The sequence below is a fragment of the Cervus canadensis genome, chromosome 19 (genome assembly GCF_019320065.1).
Source record: "Cervus canadensis isolate Bull #8, Minnesota chromosome 19, ASM1932006v1, whole genome shotgun sequence".
Classification (NCBI taxonomy): Eukaryota; Metazoa; Chordata; class Mammalia; order Artiodactyla; family Cervidae; genus Cervus; species Cervus canadensis.
In genome coordinates this window covers 41,568,238-41,586,045 of record NC_057404.1, presented here as the reverse complement: position 1 = coordinate 41,586,045, position 17,808 = coordinate 41,568,238, and the positions used below count along the sequence as shown (strand labels likewise).

General features: G+C 39.6%; 1 protein-coding gene across 1 annotated transcript in view; it reads left to right on the top strand.

The window, feature by feature from the left end:
• MANBA (mannosidase beta) overlaps positions 1-17,808 on the top strand; it is a 124,188-nt gene that overhangs the window by 97,057 nt on the left and 9,323 nt on the right. The window contains exon 14 of the mRNA XM_043438653.1: positions 9,348-9,492. Coding sequence (XP_043294588.1) covers positions 9,348-9,492 — 145 coding nt within the window. The remainder of the gene's footprint in view (positions 1-9,347; positions 9,493-17,808) is intronic.

Here is a 17,808-nt window from a genome sequence, read left to right as displayed (position 1 = left end):
TGGCAGAAAGTGAAGAGGAACTAAAAAGCCTCTTGATGAACGTGAAAGAGGAGAGTGAAAAAGTTGGCTTAAAGCTCAACATTCAGAAAACTAAGATCATGGCATCTGGTCCCGTCACTTCATGGCAAATAGATAGGGAAACAGTATAAAGAGTGGCATATAATACACTATGTTAATAGAATGAAGGAAAAACAACGATATATGTGATAATCTCAGTAGATGAAGAAAAAGCACTAGACAAAATGTAACAACCTTTCATGATAAAAAATTCAACAAACTAGGACTAGAAAGGAACTCCCTCGACCTGAAAGAGAGCCATCTATGAAGAACCCGTAGCTAATATCAAATTTAATAGTGGAAGAAAGAATGCTTCCTCCCTAAAATGAGGAACAAGACAAAGAAGCCTTCCCTTGTCCCTTCTGTTCAACATTGTACTGGAGATTCTAGTCAGCACAATTAGGCCAGAAAATGAAATAAAGGCATTCAAATTGGAAAGAAAGAAGTAAAAGCTATATCTGCAGATGCATAATCTTATATATAGAAAACCATAAAAACTACCTAAAATCTATTAGAACCAGTAAATTAATTTAGCCACTTTGCAGGATATAGGATCAATATACAAATATGAGTTATATTTTAAGCAATAAACAGTTTGAAAGTGAAATTAAGTAAACAATACTATCTACAATAGTATCAAAAAGAATGAAATACATTGGAATATATTTAACTGAAGAGATATAAGACTTGCACACTAAAACTACAAAACATTAGCAATGGAAATGAAGGAAATGTAAAGATATTCTGTGTTAATGGATTTGAAGACTTAATACTGTTAAGATGGCAGAACTCCACAAACTGACCTACAGATTCAGCATAACTCCTATCAAAATTTATACTACCATCTTTGGAAAAATGAGCAAAGTGATCCTAATATTTATATAGAAATGCAAGGCACTCAGAATAGTCAAAACAATCTTGAAAAAGAACAAATTTGGAAGACACACTTCCTGCTTTTAAAACTTACTACAAAACTGCGGTAATCAAGGCACAGTGGTACTAACAAAGGACAGACACATAGATTGATTAAATAGACTTGAGAGTCCAAAAATCAGCACGTCTATGGTCAATTGATTGTCTACAAGGATGCTAAGATGATAAAATGGAGAAAGAGTAGTGCTTTGAACAAATGGTGCTTGAATAACTGAATAACCACATGTCAAAGAAGGAATTTAGACTTCCACCTTACAGCATATACAAAAATGAACTTAAAATGGATTAAAGATCCAAATGTATGAAACTCTTAGAAGACAATATAGGTGTGAATCTTTGTGAATTTTGATTAGGTAGCAGTTTCTTAGATGTGACATCAAAGCACAAGCAACTGAAGAAAAAATTAAATTGGACTTCATCAAAATTAAAAACTTGTGTGTCAGGGGACACTATCACAGAAGTGAAAAGATAATCCATGAAGTGGGAGAAAAAATTTACAAGTCATGTATCTAATAAGGATCTAATGTCCAGAACATATTAAGAACTCCTACAACACAGTAATGAAGAAGACAACCTAATATACAAATGTGTGAAAGATTTGAATAGACATTTGTCCAGTGAATATGGCCAAGTAGGTACATGAGAAGATGCACAGTATGTCACTAGGAAAATGCAAATCAAAACTAATGAGATACCACTCATATCCACTAGGATATCTGGAATTTAAAAAAAGAAAAAAGAGACAAATATTGGTTAAATATATTGGTCAGTGTTTTCTATAGAAACAGAACAAATATGATACATAGAGATAGATAGATAGAGGCTTCCCAGGTGGCCCTACTGGTAAAGAACCCACCTGCCAACACAGGAGACATAAGAGACGTGAGTTCGATCCCTGGGTCTGGAGGATTCCCCGGGAGGAGGGCATGGCAACCCACCCCAGTATTCTTGCCTGGAGAATCCCATGGACAGACGAGCCTGGTGGGCTACAGTACCTATGGTCACAAAGAGTTGGACAGAACTGAAGCGACTTAGCACATAGATATGTAAAAGAGGAAATTTATTACAGAAATTGTGTCAAATGATTATGGAGGCCAAGGAGTCTTACAGTCTGCCATCTGCATGAAGGAAAACCAGGAAAGACTGTGGTATAATTCAGCTTGAAGTCTGAGAACCAAGGCACCACTGCTCTAAGATCTGGAGTCCCAGGGTCCGGTGACCAGGAACTCCAGTGTTGGAGAGTTAGAGAAGATTTGTCTCAACTCAAGAGAGAGAATGCACCCTTCCTCTACTCTTTTGTTCTATTCAGGCCGTCAGCTGCCAGTGATGACACTCACCCTCATTCATGAGGACCGACCTTCTTCGTCTATGGAATCACTGATAACGTCCTCACAGACACACCTAGAAATAGTGTTTACCAGCTGTGTCTGTGTGTGCGCGCGCTCAGTTCGACCCTTTGTGACCTGAGTAGGCGTCCCCTAACCCAGTCAGATTCACACATAAAGTTATAACCATCACAATAAGGATGTGGAGAAATTAGAAACCTCAAATGGTTCGCTAGTGGGAATGTATTAATAAAATGGTACAGCTACTGTGAAAAAGTTTGTCAGTGTCCCAAAAGTTAAAACAATTATCACAGGATACAGAAATTCTACTCTTAGGGATGTATCCAAGAAAATGGAAAACATATTCACACAAAAAGCTCTGCCTCAAAGTTTATAATAGCTGAAAAGTTAAAACAATCTAAATGTTTATCAACCAATAAGTGGATACACAAAATGTGGCATATCCATGCAATGAAATAGTATCCAGCAGAATAAGAAGGTTTGAAGTCCTGGTACATAGTCCAACGTGGGCGAACCTCGAAAACTTTAGGTTAACTGAAGGAAGTCAGTCACAAATTGTATTGTATATATTGTGTTATACCACTTACATGAAACGTCCAGAATAGGCAAATGTATAGAGACAGAAAGTGGATGAGTGGTTTCCAGAAGCAGAGGAGAGGGAAGAATGAGCAGTATAATACAGGAATAACACTGTATTATACTGTATTATAACACAGAATTTTGTGGGGAAGGATAATGAAAATACTCTGAAATTATGTGTAGTGGTAAGGTTTGCACAACGTGTGATTATACTAAAAACCAATGAATTGTAAACTGTAAAAGACTAAGTTGTGTGACATGAGTTATATCCAGTTTAAAAGTGGCTTTATAGGAAGATTATTATTGTCAAGATAATTTTAAGTAAATCTAGCATATAAACACCATTGTATCAGGAGAACTTATCACATGGTCACTCCTAGTTCCAAAGGCAGAGGTGTGGTTCTGAGCATGTAACCCAGGTATAACGCTGCCACTCTGGAGGAAGGGAGAACGGGGTTTTGTACACAGAAACCTTTATCATAGTGGCATAGCGGCAACTGGAACCTAGGTCTTGGTCTCCTGGTCCCATTTCTTTTTCCCATGCTGTGTTTCTCTGAGGAGACTGATTTCGTAAGTGTAATCAAGCGAGCTGCTGAAAATAGGCGTATTTCTGAAACTAAAATATTTGTCTGCTAACAGTGGGCCTGAGTAACCTAGGAAATGACTAAGCATTTATCCTTACATGTAAAGATTGTTTTCTGTGGGAGAAAAATGCATGAATGTACAAATATGGGTACAATTTTTAAAGGAAAAGAGGCAGTTGCAGAGATTTTTTTTCCCCGGCAAGTAGGATTGTACGTTTTCCCTTTAAGATGGACAGTGGGCAATGGTCTTCTGCATTTTTATGAACAAAGGTGTCATTCATTAGCCCTAACTGGCACCCACTGGTTTGGATAAACCCAGATCCGTGTTCCAGGCATGGCACCAGCTGTCTGTGGAGGGTACTCCAGGGTGTGCATGACAGAGCCCGGGGCCCTGCAGAGCCGTGGTCGTCACTTTCACATGAAGTTCCGGTGTGATCGGCTGTGAGGTAGGGCTTACCTAGTGCTCTTCTTTCATTCCTAGCAAGGCTTAGGAGTCTTGCTTGCATTAAAAATTTTTTCTAAGTATAAAAGGATTGCTAATGCTTATCTATTAAGCCAGACAAGGTAAATGACAGCTCAGAAATGGTTAGATAAACAGAAATAAATATATTTTGCAGGTGATTCTGAGAATTGGAATGGTTTAGGGACTGAAACCTCAAATGTTTGTAGGAGCCCGGCAGGTAATTTAAATGCACGAGAGTGTGAATATTGGGGGTTGTGGCAAAATGGAGCATACAGGCCCTGAGTTAAGACACTAAACTACAATACCAACAGCTAGAGACAAGAAGTACCTGCTCTGTGAGCCAATTAAAACCTGTGTGGGCTGAGCCCTGCCTGCAGGCTACCAGTTTATGGCAATCTCTCAATTGGAACATAGTAGAGCAGCATGCAACCAGGCCTTTAAAATGTGTCGTATAAAATAAATAAATAAATAAATAAAATGTGTCGTATAAAATAAATAAATAAATAAATAAAATGTGTCGTATATTGACACATCATATTGACATTGTATGGTCATATTATTTTGTCATATATTGACATATGACATTATGTTGTCATATATTGACAAGAGAGACAGCACAAGAAGCAAAGAGATTAATTTGAACATAAAATGTTCTTAATCCTTGTAGTTAAAGAAAAAGCTGCAAACCATTCAAATGCCTAATAATCACTGGGGAATGATTCCTCAAGCTATAACTACATAACCCTTTAAAGCACAGAGATATATAGAAAATGCCGATGCCTCTCATGGAAGTGTACATAGGTGAAAATTAACTGAGTAGAATTCAAAACTATAAATGCATACGAGTTATGATCAGTTCAGTTGCCAGTCATGTCAGACTCTTTGCAACCCCATGGACTGCAGCATGCCAGGCTTCCCTGTCCATAACTAACTCCCAGAGCTTACTCAAACTCATGTCCAACAAGTCGGTGATGCCATCCAACCATCTCATCCTCTGTCGTCTCCTTCCCCCACCTTCAGCCTTTCCTAGCATCAGGGTCTTTTCCAATGAGTCAGTTCTTCACATCAGATGGCCAAAATATTACAATATTTGTTACATTATGTTACAATATGATGAGTTACAATACATATTAACAAAGATCAGGAAGGAATTTGGGTTGTTGTAAAGAAAAGAAATTGTTGCTGTTTGCATTTTTTCCCTCCAAAAAAGAAGCTTAAATTCACCTTGAAGAAAATGCAGGTCACCTCTACCAAAGCCGTCAGTAAAGCATCTAATCGTCCTTTGGGTTAGATCTAACTAAGCATGAGCATGACTGTTTCAATGAGTATGGCTTTGTCTTCAAAGCTTGTAGTTTTGCCAGAAAGAGATGACCTGATTTCCTACTCTGGTATACACTGATGTTTTGTTTCCCACCTCAAAGTTCCGTTTTTCACTTTTCTCCTGTTCACCCTGCTTTATAAACCTGGATGCAAGGAAAGCGATTCTAATCCCAAACTTCTTGAGTGACACCTCCCCTTCCCTTCTGCTCACGAGTCCACGCGGAGTGGAGTCCCATAGCAGAGTATTGCAGGTTCTTTGGCTCTCTTGGTGTATCAGGAATGGCCCAAACTTTGACGATACTTCAGGTCCTGGGAATTCCAGAATTGTGGGCCAGCACCCAAAGCAGAGTGTCCATGGTGGTCGCCATCAGATGCTCCTGCTCAGCCTGTCGGGGCTAGGCCAGCACTCCTGGACTGTCTGGTGACCAGACTGCCTCTCTCTACGCGTTACTGTTTGGTATGATGAAGGCTTCCTTATCTTTTCCCATGACCCCTTCACACACAGTCCATAAAGCCTTTAATGATTGCTCAGGAATCTCAGGAGGAGAACAAGAAGCCTCGGGCGTGCATGCTGCAGAGCAGGGACTGGCTTGATTTTGTGCCCAGGGGCCAATTTTCGCTTGGTTGGTGGGGACATTATTTGGGGGTCCAAGTAAGATATTATCGAATTTAAACAACACCAAGACTGCTTTCCATACTGATGTGATGATGTAGGATCTGCAGTGGGCATGGCTTCTAACTGCTGCTGCCCTGTCTCTACTGAGATCTCATTTGCCTGCTTTATTTTCTAAAAACTTAGAACTTTCTAAAAATTTTTCTGCAACAATGAGATTTCATTTGCCTGCTTTATTTTCTAAAAATTTAGAACTTTATAAAAATTTTTCTGCAACAATGATTTTGATAACAAACAGTGAACATTTAATGAAGGAACTTGATTTCTCTGTGCCTAGCTTTCCAGGCCTAGATGTAGATAACTCTCTGTCTTCTTTAGTTTAGCTCAGATAAGATCCTTATTTTTTATAAGGAACTTGTATAGACATCCCGAGTCTAGCTGTTACTCATCTGGGTATGGATTCTTTAATCAATAGAAATTGATGAGGTCGGATGAGAATTCAGCAAGGCTTTGTTGAGATTTGTGCTGCAGCATGAGGGAGGGAAAACAAGTAACAGGTTCCCTGGCTCCTAAAATGTGGGTGAAGATGGAGGCCGATTGGTGAGTTAGGCGGGAGGCATAGTTTTAGGTGGTCTGCCCACCCCCGTGGTGGTGCTGTGTGCAGAGGTCATGTGTGGTACCCTGGTTTTGCTCCCAGCATCTCAGAAATGAATGGTTGGTTTGTGGCCTTTTTGTATCTTATTGTTCATAATTTGCTCCAACTGTGCATGTCTGAGGTAGGTTTTAGTCCCTTGTTGTTTCTTTGTATTCTGTTGCTTGAGAAGACATTTGTCAGGTGCCAGTACTCCAGTAAAGGGTCCTAGGTCCCAGCCTAGCTCATAATTGCAGATTAACTTGACTGTCATAGATCATAGTTCTTCAGCCTATTTTTCTGTTTCACTCCTTGACTTAGTGATAGACTGATAGATTCAGGTAGTATCCTATGGTCCTTTTGAGCTGGCACCCTCCCCCTTCTCTTTGTGAGATTCTTACTTTCTTTGGAGTGTTATTTGCCTGTTATCATTGCTGTGGTCCCAATGGTCTGCTTCCTGAATGGGAAAGGCATTTCTTTATCTGCTCACGGCTAGCGTCACCTCTTGCCTGGAAGCTGGTAATAGATTTCTAAATGATCTCCCTAAATCCACTCTAGTCTCTTGACTGCTTTCAGTTATCACAGTTGACTGCTGGAAATGCAGGTCTGATCACTTCACCCTTTAGCTTAAAAGCTTTCTGTGACTTGCAGTTGCCTTTAGGATGCATTCCAAACCTTCCCAGCTCTGGGGCCTGCACCCCACCAGGCTTGCTTCCATTGCTCCCAGCTCTCTGGGCTCAGGCTGCCTTGCCTTCTTTCAGTTCTTGGCTGTGCGTTCTGCTTTCATCATGAATGTCCCCTCTTGCTGCAGAATTCTGCCCCCTTTCTTTTTCTTTCTACTTTGAGGCCAATTCCACTGCTCAGCTAGACCCATCTCCCCTGCTGTTTAGGCTCCTAACATCGTGTAGCTCTCTTTCTTAGTCTTCATGACTGTTCAAAGTTTCCATATAGTTGTGTGATTCTTTGGGTAAGGCCTGTCTTCTATACAAGTCAGTAAGCTCCAGGAGGATGGGCTGTTTCTTTTTTGCTGGGAGAGTGGCTTACCATTAGCAGCATGTAACACATAATGTAGGTACTTATTAAATATTTATTGAATGGCCATGGTTTCTCTTTGCTTTACCCTTCTGGAGTGTTACAGCTCTGCCTCGTAAGTTCTGACTTCATCTGTGACTTCCTCCCTAGCCAGCCCTCCTCTGTCTAAAGGTGTTAGCCTCACTGGAGCTTTTCTCATGTTTTAGGAAGGCCTCTGAGCTTAGTCTTCCAGTGGCCATATGTGCGTCCCTCTTTTTCCTCTTCTGTGAAATCCCAGGCCCTACTTTAAGACTGTCCTTTTCCTTGAAGCTCTCTCTCTCCAGGCTCTCCTTGGTGACCTCTCCTATGAGGCCGCTGACCTTCTCTTTGTGAGCCTTTCTGAACTACAGCTCCAAGCTAAGAGATGTGATACTTGCAGTGTCAATAACAGCAGCAGTAAAGGAGACAGGGTTTTCCGTGATGATGACAGTAATTAAGGGCTGTATATGAAGTTCTTTTGTGCTCTTAAACAAGAACTAAATTTACTTGTCTCTTTGTTGCAGTATTACCACTTGTTGCAGTATTAACATCTGTTCTACTATGATGAAGGAATTGCACTCATAAGTTTTACATTATCAAAGTAATGTATAAAAACAATTGCTTGACTAGAAAAAAAGGGGTTAGGAATTTGACAATATCAGTCATAATAAAGTTTGTTTCCTATAAGGTATTTTCTTAATAGTCACAAAGTGAAAGTGAAAGTTGCCCAGTTGTGCCTGACTTTGTGGCTCCATGGACTATACAATCCATGGAATTCTCTAGGCCAGAATACTGGAGTGGCTGGCCCAATAGCCACAAACGTGTTAGTAAAACTGCTCACTGCCCGAAATTTAGTATCTGACTACATAAAGCATTTGCTCTGTTTTGTTTTCTGTGGTCTTTGTTTTCTGTCACTGCCCCCACTATCAGTGGCAAAGAACTTTTACACTGTCCTATTTCCATGATTACCCATTGTTATGATAAACCAAACACCATGCTTCCCCCCAAACCTAGCCATTATAAATAAGACCTTCTCATAGGGTTGGTCCCAGATCTAGTATAATAATGGTATGTAGAGTGCTAATTAAATTCCCCAATTTTTTCAAGCCTCTTATTTTCTCAGATCTAGACAGCCTACCTCAAACAAACACACCTGTGTAGGTTTTGTTTTTGTCTTGAAATGGATTAAGCTTCTCTTTTCTTGAATAATTTTTTTTAAAAAAATCGAGTTATAGTTGATTTACAATGCTGTGGGTATGTGGTGCATAGCAAAGTCATTCAGTTATATATGTTCTTTTTCGTAGTTTCTGTTATGGTTTATCACAGGATATTGAATATAGTTCCCTGTGCTATTGTTATTGTTGTGTTAGTCTCTCAGTCGTGTCTAACTCTTTGCGACCCTATTGGATGGTAGCCTGCTGGGCTCCTCTGTCCTTGGAATTCTCCAGGCAAGAATACTGGAGTGGGCAGCTATTCCCTTCTCCAGCAGATCTTCATGACCCAGGGATTGCACTTGGGTCTCCTGCATTGCCAGCAGGTTCTTTAACTGTCTGAGCAACCAGGGAAGCCCCCTGTGTTATCCAGCAGGACCTTTTCATTTTTAACTCCATTCTAAGTCTAATAGTTTGCATCTACGAACTCCAAACTGCCAGTTCAACCCACCCCGCCCCCTGGCAGCCACAGGTCGGCTCTCTGTATCTGTGAGTCTGTTCTGTTTCATAAATAAGTTCATTTGAAAACACCCGTGTTTTACCGTTTTCCCCCGAATCAGGTGATGCAGGCCCAGTGTGTCAAAACAGAAACTGAATTCTACCGTCGCAGTCGCAACGAGATAGTGAGTGGAAAAGGGCACACCATGGGGGCGCTTTATTGGCAGCTGAATGACGTCTGGCAGGCTCCTTCCTGGTCCTCTCTGGGTGAGTGTTTTAGCATTCTTTGGGTGTGAGAGAAAAGCCAAACCTGTGGGGAGAGGCTGGGTCAGCACAGAGCTGGAGGCGTCCGGTGAACCCAAGCAGGACTCCGGGGAGGGGAGTCTGTTCAGCTGCCAGTGTCTGACCTTTGGCCACCTCTCCCGCCTTCACAATCTTCAGGGAGCCTGAGAGGCAGCCTCACTATGAGTTCTGTTCTGTGCGGTCACAAAAGCAGGCAAACAAGGGGATAGATTCACGCGTGGACATCTCAGCCACGTGTGTGCGTGGTCAGCTGCTTCAGTCATGTCCGACTCTGTACGGTGCTATAGATTGTAGCCCGCCAGGCTCCTCTGTCCATGGGATTCTCCAGACAAGAATCCTGGAGTGGGTTGCCTCCTCCAGGGGATCTTCCCAACCGCGGGATCGAATCTGTGTCTCTTCCATATCCTGCATGGGCAGGTGGGTTCTTTACCACTAGTGCCACCTGCGAAGCCCCGCTTTCAGCCACATGTCTTCTAATTGTTGCTTAGAATTTTGAATTTATTTAAGAGGACTTCCCAGGACAAAAGGAGATTTACATCAGCACCTCTTCTGCTTAGGAGAATTCAAATGTGGGAAAGTCTAACCCAGCTAAACCTTAAAAATGTCCCTTTACTGATTCCCCTCCAAGTTCACCCGATCATCTTTATTTTGCCCTGTTTGTCTCTTGAGGGGAAAGGGAGTCGAGTCAGAAGTACAAGTAGGAAGGTTGTCAGTTGGACCTGTTCAGTTGAGCAACTGGTGAGATGGCTGACGTGGTACTTGCTGTTTGAATTATTTCGTCTATTTTGGTGCATTAAAAAAATTAAGGCGTAGTAATGAACCACTGGAGGTGATTTGAAGCCAAGTTCAGTTAATGATATGAACAAAAGTTTTGGGTCAAAAATGAGGCAAAGTCATAAAGTAAAAGGGCGGTTTCGCTGGGTGAGGCTCTTGAGCTGTGAGTGCAGATCATGGGCTTTCTTCCCCACGTGTTTCGATGAATGCTCATCATCTCCTGCAGGGAACTGCAGTCTTGGTCAGGTTTCCCTGATCAGCCTCTTTATCAACATCAACCGGAGATAGGGTATTGAATGAGAATCAGGGGTAGATTGGAGAAGGCAATGGTACCCTACTCCAGTACTCTTGCCTGGAAAATCCCATGGACGGAGGAGCCTGGTAGGCTGCAGTCCATGGGGTCTCTAAGAGTGGGACACGACTGAGCGACTTCACTTTCACTTTCATGCATTGGGGAAGGAAATGGCAACCCACTCCAGTGTTCTTGCCTGGAGAATCCCAGGATGGGGGAGCCTGGTGGGCTGCTGTCTTTGGGGTCGCACAGAGTCGGACACACCTGAAGTGACTTAGCAGCAGCCCCAGGAGTAGATGCTAGTGAAATGGCCTCTCTGGGATGCTTAAACTGGACAGAGAGATATTGTTCAGAGACTCTAGGAGCCCTAGAGTGAATTCACAGACCTGTCTGTGAATGAGGTGGTGTCTTCTGAAGTTGAGTTCAGTTCAGGAAATGGGAGAGCTCAGGCTTGTAACTCTTCCCTTAAATGACTCTGTGCTTTTCAGAAAGGGTATAAGAGTATGATGTTAGAGTAAGAATTTGCCTGCTTTCTAAACTTTGGCAGGTCAGTGCTTTCGAGGAGAGGGTCACCATCTCTCAGAGGTCTCACTGTTTAGTAACTGAAGTGTGTATCACTGACTTTTTGCTTCAATTGCTGTTCTCCTGATTGTCATTTGTTTTTGGCCTCCATGGCTGGAAACTCACGTTTGAAGTCTTTTCTGTGTAATGAATGTCCTAATTAGAGTATGTAAGTTATCTCAGGTTTGAGTCATTTTCCATTTATGAGAAAACTTCCTAGAGCTTTCTAAGTTCTAGTTCATTTCGTAGTTCTAATTTGATAGGCCTCCCCACCTTTCCCCCTTGTTATTTTTAAGGGGAAATACTAAGAGTTGGAATTGAAGTACTGGAGAGTCAAAATTTTGCAAAGCCTAAAGAAATTAGTTCTAGCTGAACCTCAACAGCTAGAAATTAGTTCTAGCTGTTCCTCCATCTCAAAAGCTTGCACTGGTGAATTCTGAAAGTGACCCCCATTCTCTCCCCCTTATCTCCCTCTCTCCCCTTCCTCTCCATGTCTCTCACTGTATACCTCTCTCTGAAGTTGTTCGATGCAGTGTTTTGTGAAGAAGAGGAGGCATGTTGAAATACTGTTTATAGTTTGTGGGTTTAGCGTACTGCACATGCCAACAAGGCACAACATTCTGAAGGTTCTTGGTAGCTTCTAACTGTATTTTAGGAACTGTCATTAATTGTCATGAGTTTGGATGTTCCCCCATCAGTCTGAACCTGCCAGACATATTTGTGATTGTTGTTGTTTTGTTTCACTCAGGATTTGTGCCTGTGGAAAAAAGAGCCTTCGAGTTTTAAGTAACTTTATTTTTTTAATTGTTTAACTTATTATTTATCTATTTTTATTGAGGTATGGTTGATTTACAATTAATTTCAGGTGTACAATATAGTGATTCAAAATTTTGTAGATTATACTCCCTTGAAAGTTATAAGGTACTGTCTGTATTCCCTGTGCCCTACAGTACAGCCTTGTAGCTGATTTATTTTGTACATAGTCGTTTGTACCTTTTAAACTCCTATGCCAATCTTGCACTTCCCTCCTTCCCTCTCCCCACTTATAACCAATAGTTTGTTCTCTGTATCTGTGAGTCTGTTTCTGTTCTGTTATATTCATCCATTTGTTTTATTTTTTAGACTACACATGTAAGTGATAACATGGAGTATTTGTCTTTCTCTGTCTGATGTATTTCATTAAGCATAATACTCCTCCCCACCCAGGCCCACCCACGTCGTTGCAAATGCCAAAATTTCATACTTTTTAATGGGCATATAATATTCCATGGCATATATGTCTACATCTATCTATACATATACCACATCTTTTTTAAAATTTGTTTTTAACTAAAGGATAATTCATTTACAACATTGCATTGGTTTCTGCCATACATCAACATGATTTAGTCATAGCTATACATATGTCCCCTCCCTCTGAAGCTCTCCCACCCCTCTAGGTTATTACAGAGCCTTGGTTTGAATTCCTTGAGTCACACAGAAAGTTCCATTGGCTATCTGTTTTACATATGGTAGCATATATGCTTCCATGCTACTCCATTCGTCCCACCCTCTCCTTCTTCCCCCTCCACCCACGTCCATTGGTCTGCTCTCTATGTCTGCATCTCCATTTCTGCCCTGCAAATAGGTTCATCAGTACCATCTTTCTAGATTCCATATGTATGCATTAATAGACAACATTGGGCTTCTCCAGTGGCTCAGATAATAAAGAATCTGCCTGCAATGCAGAGACACGATTCAATCCCTGGATTGGGAAGATTCCTGGAGAAGGGAATGGCAATCCGCTCCACTATTCTTGCCTTGAGGATTCCATGGACAGAGGAGCCTGGTGGGCTACAGCCCATGGAGTTGCAGAGTCGGACACGACTGAGCAACCAACACTTTCACTTTATTTTCAGACAATACGTTTCTCTTTCTTACTTACTTCAGTCTGCATGATAGATTTTAGGTTCACCCATTTCATTAGAACTGACCCAAATGAGTTCCTTTTTATGGCTTGGTAACATTCCATTGTATTTATGTACCACAGCCTCTTTATCGAGTCATCTGTCAGTGGACATCTAGATCGCTTCCATGCCCTAGCTATTGTCAATAGTGCTTGGGGGTACATGTGTCTTTTTCAATTTTGGTTTCCACAGGGTATATGCCATGTGGTGGGATTGCTGGGTCGCTGGCAGTTTTAGTCCTGGTTTTTAAGCGGTCTCCATGCTGTCTTCCATAGTGGCTGCATCCGTTTATATTCCCAGCCACAGGGCAAGAGGGTTCCCTTTTGTCCATACCCTCTCCAGCACCTGTTATTTGTGGATTTTTTGATGATGGCCATTCTAACTGGTGTAAGGTGACATCTCATTGTAGTTTTAATTTGCATTTCTCTGATAATGAACGATGTTGAACATCTTTTCATGTGTTTATTAGTCATCTATATGTCTTCTTTGGAGAAAAATCTGTTTAGGTCTGCCCACTTTTTGATTGGGCTTTTTTTTCTGGTATTGAGTTGTATGAGCTGCATCTATATTTTGGAAATTAATCCTTTGTCAGTTGTTTCATTTGCTATATTTTTCTCCCATTCTGAGGGTTGTCTCTTCATCTTGTTTATAGTTTCCTTTGCTGTTCAAAAGCCACATCTTCTTTATTCATTCATCTATTGATTGACACTTAGATTACTTACACATCTTTGTTGTTGTAAATAATGCTACAGTGAACAATGGGGTGCATATATCTTTTTGAATTAGTGTTTTTATTTTCTTCGAATATATACCCAGCAGTGGAATTGACAGGTTTTATGATAGTGCTATTTTTAGTTTTTCTGAGTCACCTCCAAGTTGATTTCCATGAGGGACACATCAATTTACATCCCCACCAACAGTGTAGGAGGGTTCCCTTTTGCTCCACATTCTTGCCACCGTTTATTTGTGATTGTTTTGATGATAGCCATTCTGACAGGTATGAGGTGATACTTCATTGTGATATTGATTGGCATCCCTTATGATCAATGATATTGAGCATCTTTTCATATGCATGTTGGCCATCTGTATTTCTTCTTTTGAAAAAACTTTATTCAGGTCTCCTCCCAATTTTTTTGATTATTTGGTTTTTTTTTTCTTTCTATATTGAGTTGTATGGGCTGTTTATATATTTTGTATATTAACCCCTTAATGGTCACATCATTTGCAAATATTTTCTCCCAATCCATAGACTGTCTTTTCAGTTTATGGTTTCCCTTGCTGTGTGAATGTTTTTAAGTTTAATTAGGTGGTTTGCTTATTTTTGCTTGTGTTTCTTTTGCCTTAGGAGGCAGTTCCAAAAATATATTGCTACAATTTGTGTCAGAGTGTTCTGCCTGTGTTTTCCTCTAGGAGTTCTATGGTTTCTGATCTTACATTTAGGCTCTTAATCCAGTTTGAGTTTATTTTTGTAAATGGTGTGAGAAAATGTTCTAATTTCATTTTTCATTTCTTCTTTCTCGAGATTGTTTTCACTACTTGGGGTCTTTTGTGTTTCCACACAAATTTTAGGAATGTTTGTTCTAGTTTTGTGAAATGTGGCAGTAGTATTTTGATACGGATTGCATTGAATCTGTAGATTGCCTCGAGTAGTATGGTCATTCTAACAATATGAGTTCCATCCATGAACGAAGTATCTCTACATTTGCTTGTGTTGTCTGCAGTTTGTTTCATCAGAGTCTTATAGTTTTCTGGGTACAGGTCTTTTCCCTCCTTAGATTTATTCCTGGGTATTTTATTCTTTTTGATGTGGCTTCCCTGATAGCTCAGATGGTAAAGAATCTGCCTGCAATGCAGGACACCCAGGTTCGATCCCTGGGTCGGGAAGATTCCCTGGAAAAGGGAATGGCAACGCACTCCAGTTTTCTTTTCTGGAGAATCCCATGGCCAGACTATGGGGTCACAAAGAGTCAGACACGACTGAGCGACTAACACTTTGACTTTCATTTTATTCTTTTTGATGTGAAGGTAGATGGGATTGCATCCTTAATTTCTCTCTTATAGTTTGTTGTTAGTATATAGAAATTCAACAAATTTCTGTAGGTTAATTTTGTATTCTGCATCTTTACCAAGGTCATTGATGAGCTCTACTAGATTTTGATGCCGTCTTTAGGATTTTCTTAGTATCATGTCATCTGCAAACAGTCACAGTTTTCCTTCCTTTCCAGTTTGAATTCTTTTTCTTTTTGTCTGCTGTGACTAGGACTTTCAGTACTGTGTTGAATAAAACCGGGCATCCTTGTCTTGTTGATTTTAGAGGAAGTACTTTCAGTTTTTCACTGTTGAGTATGGTGTTAGCTATCTGCTTATATATAGCCTTTCTTATGTTGAAGCATGTTCCCTCCACACTCACTTGGTGAAGTTTTTTTTTTTGTCATAAGTGGATGTTGAATTATTTCAGAAACTTTTCTGCATACATGGAGATGATCATAAGGTTTTTCCCCTGGTTTGGAATCACATTGATGCTGGCCACATGGATGAGTTCAGAAGCATTCCTTCCTCTTCCATTTTCTGGAAGAGTTTGAGAAGGATTGGTATTAATTTTTTTTTTAATGCTTCGTGGAATTCACCAGTGAAGCCATCTGGTCCTGGACTTTTGTTTTTTGGAGGTTTTTGGTTACTGATTCAGTCTCCTTGAAGTAATTGATCTGATCAGATTGTTTTTTTAAAATCTTTTAATGATTCAGTCTTGGAAGGTTACATGTTTCTAGGAATTTATCCATTTCTTCTAGCTTGTCCAATTTGTTGGTGTAGAGTTGTTCATACTAGTCTCTTATGCTTTGTACTTCTTTAGTATTAGTTATAGTGTCTGTTTCATTTCTGACTTTATTGATTAGACCTCTTTTTTTGATGATAAGTCTGGCTGTAATTTTATCAATTTTGTTTATCTTTTCAAAGAACCAGATCTTGGTTTCATTGATCATTTCTATTTTTTAAAGTCTCTATTTTGTTTATTTCTGCTCTGATCTTTATTATATTTTTCCTTCTACTAACTTTGGGTTTTGTTTGCTGTACTTTTTCTAAGTTCCTTTAGGTGTAGGGTCAGGTTGTTTGTTTGTAATTTTTCTTGTTTTCTGAGCTAAGTTTGTATTACTAAAGTTTCTCTCTTAGAACTGCTTTTACTTCATCGGATAGATTTTGGGTCTTTGTGTTTTTGTTCTCATTTGTTTCCAAGTATTTTGATGATTCTTTGAGTTTCTTTGGTGACCCATTGGTTGTTTAGTAACATGTTACTTAGCTTCCATGTTAGTGTTTTTTGCAGTTTTTTTTTTTTTTTCCCCTTGTGGTTGATTTCTAAGAGTCACATAGGATTGTGGTTGAAAAACATGCTTGATATGGTTTCAGTTTTCTTAAATTTATTGACTGTTGTTTTGTGGTACATCATGTGGTTCATCCTAGAAAATGTTCCATGTACTTTTGAATCAAATGTGTGTTCTGCTGATTTGGATGGAGTGTTCTGTATCTGTCCATTTGATCTAATGTGTTTCCTGACTGATTTTCTATCTGGATGGTCTGTCCACTGATATGAGTGGGGTGTTAAATTCCCCTACTCTTATTATGTTACTGTCAATTTCTCCCTTTATGTCTGTTAATATTTGCTTTATGTATATAGCACTCTTTTATATATAGGTGCATATCCATTTACAGTTGTTACATATTCTTAGATTGATCCCTTGATCATTATATCACGTCCTTCTTTGTCACTTGTCATGTCTTTAATGTCTATTTTGTCTAATATATTAATAAATACTGGCATCCTGGCTTTTCTGACATATATTTGCATGGAATACTTTTTTTCAATCCCCTCACTTTCAGTTCTGTGTATGTCTTTGGATCTGAAGTGTGTCTCCTATAGGTGGCATATATATGGATTTTGTTTTTGTGTCCATTCAGCCGCTCTGCATCTTTTGATTGGAGCATTTAGTCCTAGATTTACATTTAATTACTGATAGGTATGTACTTCTGTTTTGTTCATTGTTTGGGGGTTATTTTTGTAGTTCTTTTTAGTTCCTGTCCTCTTCCCTCCCCTGTTGATTTGATGACTATCTTTAGTTATGTTTGGATTCCCTTATTTTTGATGTTTATAAATTGTAGATTTCTGGTTTGTGATTACCATGTAGCTTATATATAGCAATCTATATATAACGTAATGCGATTTATGTGATTATTTTAAGTTGATGATCTCTTAATTTCAAACATTGGGGGTTATTTTTGTAGTTCTTTTTAGTTCCTGTCCTTGTCTCTCCCCTATTGATTTGATGACTATCTTTAGTTAACGTTTGGATTCCCTTATCTTTGATGTTTACCAATTGTAGATTTCTGGTTTGTGATTACCATGCAGCTTATATATAGCAATCTATATATAATGTAATGCAATATATGTGTTTATTTTAAGTTGATGATCTCTTAATTTCAAGCATTTTTAACAACCCTGCATTTTTACTCCCTCACCCTTGTTGTGGTTATTGTTTTTAGTTTCATATTTTACATCTTTTTGTGTATCTCTTAACTAATTATTATGGATATAGATGATTTTTACCACTTTTTTCTTTTAACTTTCCTGATAGCTTTGAACATGGTTGATTTAATACCTAATATTTGCCTTTATTAATGAGCTTTTTCCTTTCATAATTTTCATGTTTCTATCTG